The 7,852-nt window shown below is 51.4% G+C and overlaps 1 protein-coding gene and 1 pseudogene across 1 annotated transcript; one reads left to right on the forward strand and one right to left on the reverse strand.

The window, feature by feature from the left end:
• The window catches only part of LOC109750407 (uncharacterized), a 38,744-nt pseudogene extending 37,832 nt beyond the window's left edge, over positions 1-912 (forward strand).
• Positions 913-1,010: 98 nt separating this feature from the next.
• LOC109750409 (probable glycosyltransferase 5) lies at positions 1,011-4,571 on the reverse strand. The gene has a single exon (XM_020309365.4). The coding sequence runs from the start codon at positions 4,178-4,180 to the stop codon at positions 2,795-2,797; it is 1,386 nt and encodes a 461-aa protein (XP_020164954.1). The 5' UTR covers positions 4,181-4,571; the 3' UTR covers positions 1,011-2,794.
• Positions 4,572-7,852: the final 3,281 nt, after the last annotated feature.

The following is a 7,852-nucleotide window of genomic DNA, read 5'->3' on the forward strand; positions in this document are numbered from 1 at the left end:
TGGAACATAAAATACCTTATTTCTGTTGGAGGTTAACACGCCTATGTTTGTTTGAAGGTTTAACGAACTAAAGATATATGGAACATAAAATGTGGTTTCTTTATTCATGATTTGTAGGTGACATACTTTTTAGAAAATAATAGCAACCAACCTCTTTACAAAACTACCTTTTTTGTTGGCAAATCTCGTAGCGAGCATCTAACATAAATTTGCTAATTGATACAAGGCCCATTTTCCAAATCTCGTCAAATAAATGCGTGTTTGACAAGGTTTTTGGGTATATATGGCTGTACCCCTACAAGGCCCGTTTTCCATTTCAGTTATGAGGCCATATTTGTTAAAATGCAGATTTGATGATTTTCGTTAACAAGGTCAAAAAAGATTCAACCAATGCATACACTGGAAGCGTATCATTATTTATTTATTTATTTATGATGAAGGAACGCCTGTCTTAAAAGATTTTTCTCTGTATGCAACTTGCGTTCTAGGTTCCCTGTCCAATTCTCCATTGAGGTGATCAGAGCAAGACTACAGAGCGATTACTACAGAACTCTGGAGGCTGTCAAACATGATGCCACTGTGATGCTTGCCAATGCCAAGTCTTATTTTTCAAAGAGCGGCGAAATGACCAAAAAGATCCGCAAGCTATCTGAGTGGATCCAAGATAAGATTCTATCACTATAGGGGGAGGTGCTCTGTGCGCAGCTGGCATTCTTCCCTTTTAGCAGAATTTGCCACTCATCCCGTGAGATGATCCTCTGTTTGCGTCGCAGAAGCATGTTTTTGTTAAGAGGAATGAGCCAAAATAGTTGGCAGGTTGGGAGGGATTTCTTGTGTAGCCCAACATTTTGAAACTATCTGATCTGATATCCCTGGTTTACTGATGCAAATTGAAATCCTGACCATTTGACCCTTGTTTGCCGTGAAGAAAGAACTTGAGAGCCTTGTTAGAGAAAGAAAATGCTAACGTGTAGAATATGGTAAAGGAAATGCCCTACCAGATCACTGGATTTGTATAGCAGACCGAGTAAATCATCGATAACGAGAAGGCAAAATCCCTGGACTCGAGTCCTACTCTTGAGTTCTCTATAATAAACTAAACATCAGACTGAAAGCAACATGTTTGGCGGATGCTAGGCGTAAAGCCGGCTGATAAGAGCCAAACTTAAGCCGCCTCGTTAGCCACTCGATCGGGCCATCAGGAAGCCACTCGATCGGGCCATCAGGAAGCGACATCAGCCGTGGGATCCATCGAGTCAGCCCACTCAGCTTTTCCCTTCGCGTTTCTTTTGGCGGCTGCAAACAGCGTACACTTCGCGTCGGAGAGAAAAAGCAGCAGCCCCAGTTCGCAGCGCCATGGCACCCCCTGTCAGCTCGAGCGCCCGACGGCGATGCTGCAAAACAGCAGGTGCCGCAAACGGAGTTGTTTCGTTGAAGTAGCTGGTCAGTTGCAAACCGACGGCGAGCCTCAGACGATCACCGCAGCGCGAAAAAAACTCGAGCCCTAGGTGGCGCTCCATTGCGGTTCCGGTGAAGCTCCATTGCAGCCGCGACAGAGCTCCAACGACTCCGGCAGCGCTCCATTGCAGCTCCGGTGAAGCTCCATTGCAGCGTCGGCGAGCTCCAACGACCCCGGCGGTGCTCCATTGCAGCCCCGACACGCTCCATTGCAGCGATGACAGAGCTCCAACGACCCCGGCGGTGCTTCATTGCAGCCCTCGGCACGCTCCATTGAAGCTCCGGCGAAGCTCCATTGCAACCTTCCCGGAGCTCCAACGGCCCCGCGGCGCTTCACTGCAGATCCGGCGGCACCCGACGATGCTTCATTGCAACCTCATCAGAGCTCCAACAACACCCGTGGCTCTATTGCAACTCTGACGAAGCTCCATTGCAGCCTGACGTAGCTCCAACGCAGTACGACGGTTCCCGGCGATGTTTCGTTGCAGCACCGACGGGTCCCCGGCGATGCTCCATTGGAGCACCACGCAGCCCCGGGTGGCAGCACGGGAGTTGCTGGAAAAAACCGGCGAGCCACCGCGTCGCTCGCTTGAAGCATGGACAGAGCGTCGTCGGCCCCCTATTGCGACACCGCCACGACCCCCGGGTCCGGCCGGCTGCACACTCAGGCGATGTGATGTTGCGTTGTAGCACCGTCGCCAGCGAGCAGAGCCACGGATGCTGCGTTCCAGCGCCGTCGCCAACCTTGCCCCCAATCTCCGCCATGGATGTTGTGTCGTGATGCAGCGTCTCGGCGTCCAAATCTTCCCCCAACGCCGGCCATCTTGCAGCAATAGTGGCACCAGGACACACGGTGGTTGGAGGGATCGCAGCCCACCTCCGGCATGAGGCCCGGCCCCCCGGCGCGTCGCCGGTCGTCGTCGTGGAGCAGCTCGCAGCGTCTCACGTCACCGGGTCACAGCACAGCCCCCGTGTCCCATTATGAAGCGGTGGCTATTGGTCAGCGGTGATGACCGAGGGCAGCGACTAGGAGGGGAAGGGTGAAGGAGGAGCAGGAAAGTGGCGCGCGTGAATCTGCTCTGTAGCGCGAGATTCGGCCATGGAGACTAGTGGAGCTAGCAAGCAGGCGCGGAGAAGATGGCTTGGTCCAGGTGAATCAGAAGAGATAAGGTGAGAAACGAGCGGTGGGCAGGCCAGGCCCACGGGGACACGTGTCAGGAAGCAGAGGCGGCTTACAAGCGAGAGAAATCAGTCGGTAGAAAATAAACGTTTTCCCATGGAAAAAGAAGAAGCCAGCCACGACAAAACAAGAGTCGATTCCAGGCCAAGTCGTCGTCTACGTTGCCCTGAACGTGGGGTGCAACAGCCGACCGAGCTCCTCGTCCTCCGCGTCCAGCGGCCCGCCGGTCTCATTCCTGACGCGCTGCACGGCGGTGCCGTTGAGCGACTCGTGGCCGAACCCGTACAACCTCAGTATCTGGTCGTCGGCGAAGTTGAAGGCGCGCTCCATCCCGAGGCGGCACCGGTCCGCCGGATAGCTGTCGGCGTACCGCCGGCAGGGCTTGCACCCGACGAAGTGCGTCACGAGCGGCCAGGCGCCCGTCCGCCGCAGCTCCTCGTACCTGTCCACGATGAGCTCCCAGAAGCCGTTGAGCTCGTACGAGTTCTCGAAGAAGACCTTGTCCCCCCACCTCTCCCGCTGCGTGACGAGCAGGTAGATGAGCGCCGACTGGTCGTCGGCCTCGAACGGCGGGCGGCCGGAGAGCTCCCTGGCGAAGAGCTCGCCGTACCTGTCGCGCACGGGGCCGCGGGGCCCCATGGGGGCCATCGCGTGGAGGAGGTCGAGCGACCACTGGCAGTTGCGGATGAGGATACTGCCGGTGTTGACGCCCACCCAGCTCTTCTCCTCGTACACCTTGGCCTCCCAGCCGTGGAGCACCAGGTTGTGCGCCGCGTAGCGCTCCCACGGCAGCTCGAACCGCATGTCCGTGAACACCGCGTCCGAGTCCACCCACCACAGGAGCTCCACCTCCGGGTGCGCCATCATCAGCGACCGCAGCAGAGGCAGCTTCGCCCAGAACCCGGTCATCTCCGCGTCCAGGAACGCCGTGTTGTAGTACACCTCCAGGCCGTGGACGCGGCAGTAGTCCGCCTTGTTCTTGAACGCGCGCAGCAGCAGGTGGTCGCCGTCCGGGTCGGGGCACCGGGCCGGCGCGGAGCCGGTCACCACCAGCACCCGCGGCCGGCCCGCGGGCGGTACCCGCGCCGGGAACTCCGGGTGCGCGGCGAGCCACGCGGACCGCCGCGCGTCGTAGTCCAGGATGGTGCGGCCCAGCGAGTAGGGCGGGTCCGTGAGCTGCCGGGGCGGCGGGAGGCCGATGTCCTCGTCGCTCACGTTGGCGGCTACGGGCGGCGGCGCTGGCGGCGCTGCGGCGGCAATGTGGATGGGGTTGCTGAACACGACGCGGAGGCTGGGGAGGTTGAGGACGGAGCCGGTCGGGCCGAGGATGAGGAACAGCGCGCCGGTGAGCAAGAGAAGGAAGACGAGGGGGATGGTGGTGCTTCCCGCTGCCGGGCAGCCGTAATGCGCCCGCCAGCGCAGGCCGTTGGCCGGCTTGCCGTCGTGCTGCTCAGCCACCGTTGCCATGCTATCGGTAGCTAGAGAAGCTGTCCGGCGCCGCGCGTTGCAAGCACCTTCCATCGGCGATGGTTTAACCATCATCTGGCTCTGGCAAACGTCAACGGGAGAGGGGAGTCGAGCTCGAGTTGTGCATGGCACGCTCTTGTTCCCACTTCCCACTACGAACCAAGTAAGAATGGGGATCACGATGAGGGAGGGGCGAAGGGGGTACCGTAGGTTATAGTAAAATAACGTAATAATGCTGAGCAGGTGATTTCTAGAAGTGAAGAAGTTCAAATCTCAACGCATACTAGGGCTGGGGGCTCTTAATTGCCCATGTGCATTTGTTCAAAGTTCGTGTTCCCAGACTACCTATGCTGCAGCGCTACAGACGGTGCCGAAGAGGTAGAGAAACGGTGCGTATGTACTAGAGTATAAATAATATGAAGAGTAGTACACACTCGTCTGTAGCTGATGTTCCTCAAAACATAACAGTTGACTTACCTTATGTGACACCATCCTTTCAAATTGTACCCTGGAGGACGGACCTGCATCTACACTAACAAACAAAAAAAACTAAAAGGAGCACTATGTCAGATGCCTAAATTTTATTTAATTTTTTTCTCTACGCCCTTAGATTGACATCCAATGGACAAAGTCTGCACGCTCCGGAGGAGCCAATCAAAAGTCTCGTGATGGGCCCGTTTCTTGCATGCATCGACGCACCATGCATCCAAAGCCGCAGATGCATGCAAAATTTTCCATTCCCGAACAAGTGAATGCATGCAAGTTTTGCCTTTCCACCGATGCTACAACATCTACCGGAAATACACTTTGCTTGCTGGTCGTAGATACTGTTGGAAATATGCTCTAAAAAAAGGTTATTATTATATTTCTTTGTTCATGATAATTGTCTATTGCTCATGCTATAATTGTATTAACCGGAAACCGTAATACATGTCTGAATACGTAGATCACAATATGTCCCTAGTGAGCCTCTAATTGACTAGCTCGTTGATTAATAGATGGTTGTGGTTTCCTGATCATGGACATTGGATGTCGCTGATAACGGGATCACATCATTAGGAGAATGATGTGATGGACAAGACCCAATCTTAAGCATAGCACAAGATCGTGTAGTTCGTTTGCTAGAGCTTTTCTAATGTCAAGTATCATTTCCTGAGACCATGAGATTGTGCAACTCCCGGATACCGTAGGAGTGCTTTGGGTGTATCAAACGTCACAACGTAACTGGGTGGCTATAAAGGTGCACTACGGGTATCTCCGAAAGTGTATGTTGGGTTGACACGAATCGAGACTGAGATTTTTGTCACGCCGTATGACGGAGAGGTATCTCTGGGCCCACTCGGTAATGCATCATCATAATGAGCTCAATGTGAGTAAGGAGTTAGCCACGGGATCATGCGTTACGGAAAGAGTAAAGAGACTTGCCGGTAACGAGATTGAACGAGGTATGGGGATACGGACGATCGAATCTCGGGCAAGTAACATACCGATGGACAAAGGGAATTGTATGCGGGATTGATTGAATCCCCGACATCGTGGTTCATCCGATGAGATCATCGTGGAACATGTGGGAGCCAACATGGGTATCCAGATCCCGCTGTTGGTTATTGGCCGGAGAGATGTCTCGGTCATGTCTGCATGGTTCCCGAACCCGTAGACCGGGTCTACACACTTAAAGTTCGGTGACGCTAGAGTTGTTATGGGAAATGAAGGAAATATGCCCTGGAGGCAATAATAAAGTTGCTATTTATATTTCCTTATATCATGATAAATGTTTATTATTCATGCTAGAATTGTATTAACTGGAAACTTAGTACATGTGTGAATACATAGACAAACAGAGTGTCACTAGTATGCCTCTACTTGACTAGGTCGGTAATCAAAGATGGTTAAGTTTCCTAGCCATGGACAAAGATTTGTCATTTGATGAACGGGATCACATCATTAGAGAATGATGTGATTGACTTGACCCATCCGTTAGCTTAGCACTATAATCGTTTAGTTTATTGCTATTGCTTTCTTCATAACTTATCATGTTCCTATGACTATGAGATTATGCAACTCCCGAATACCGGAGGAACACTTTGTGTGCTATCAAACGTCACAACGTAACTGGGTGATTACAAAGATGCTCTACAGGTGTCTCCGACGGTGTTTGTTGAGTTGGCATAGATCGAGATTAGGATTTGTCACTCCGATTGTCAGAGAGGTATCTCTGGGCCCTCTCGGTAATGCACATCACTATAAGCATTGCAAGCAATGTGACTAATGAGTTAGTTACGGGATGGTGCATTACGGAACGAGTAAAGAGACTTGCCGGTAACGAGATTGAACTAGGTATAAAGATACCGACGATCGAATCTCGGGCAAGTAACATACCGATGACAAAGGGAACAACGTATGTTGTTATGCGGTTTGACCGATAAAGACCTTCGTAGAATATGTAGGAACCAATATGAGCATTCAGGTTCCGCTATTGGTTATTGACCGGAAGTGAATCTCGTCATGTCTACATAGTTCTCGAACCCGTAGGGTCCGCACGCTTAATGTTCGATGACAATCGGTATTATGAGTTTATGTGTTTTGATGTACCGAACGTAGTTCGGAGTCTCGGATGTGATCACGGACATGACGAGGAGTCTCGAAATAATCGAGACATAAAAATTGATATATTAGACGATGTTATTCTAATATGGTCGTGGCTATCCCTAGTACTGATATTGTTTCTGTTGATTTGTTAGCTGCATCAAGAAGTCTCGTTGAAGAAAAGGACGTGGTGCATGCAAATTCTGGAAGAGACCTCCCACATGCAAACTCATACCAACATGTAGCTTCGCATGCCAGATGGAAAAATGATATTACTTATTTATGTGCTAGTGCAATCGGAAGATCAACCAAGCTTATGTTTTGTTCAACGGCCTTGCATGCGCACGTGTATTGGGATGAAAGGAATGAGAGTTGGTTCAAACGGAAGGACATCAAGAGAATATTTATCTTTCTGTTTTTACCAAGGAAAGAGAAAGACCAACCTTATTTATCCAAGACATGTTATGCGTGGGATCTATTCCAATGTTTAAAGTCTGTTGGCTGGGGTCCACCTACATGCAGAATCAGGAGATGGCGCACACCAAAGTTACCTTTTAAAATTCTACTACTAGTCGCTTGTGTATTTCCTTCTCAGCCGTGAGTTAGAGATAGGGTCAGATATTGAGTATAATTCTTGTGAGTCAAGTTACAAGGGTCAGCTTGTATTATAAAGTTGTAAGTCCGTGCGCCATGTAATAGTTAGGTTATTTTTTAATGAATTAGACACCGCGTGTGTTTTGGCCGTCGGCCATTATCGAGTTTAGAGAATTCTTGTCAAAATCTCTACTGGCATGTGAGTTTCTGCGACGCGACGCGTAGGGGATTACAAGCTGAGCCTATACGGTTTGTCCACGTTATTCCTTCGGATTGAGGGGTTGGCGTGTTGTTTCCGTGGGATTTACGAACATCTTCGTAAACCCGCGACTTGTTCTTGCTGTGATGAAGGTTTGTGCCGTGAAAGATCGGGCCAACAACGGATCGACCCTCATCTCGAGGTTCGCTCTACATCATATTCGGACACCAGATGAGTTTCGGGGGTCACCGGATAAATATCGGAGTGCCGGGATTATCGGAACCCTCGGGGGAATTAATGGGCCAACATGGGCCTTATGAGAGGGAGGAGGGAGCCTTAGGGCTGCCCCCCTTGAGGAGTCCGAATTG

The sequence above is a fragment of the Aegilops tauschii genome, chromosome 4 (assembly GCF_002575655.3).
Source record: "Aegilops tauschii subsp. strangulata cultivar AL8/78 chromosome 4, Aet v6.0, whole genome shotgun sequence".
Lineage (NCBI taxonomy): Eukaryota > Viridiplantae > Streptophyta > Magnoliopsida > Poales > Poaceae > Aegilops > Aegilops tauschii.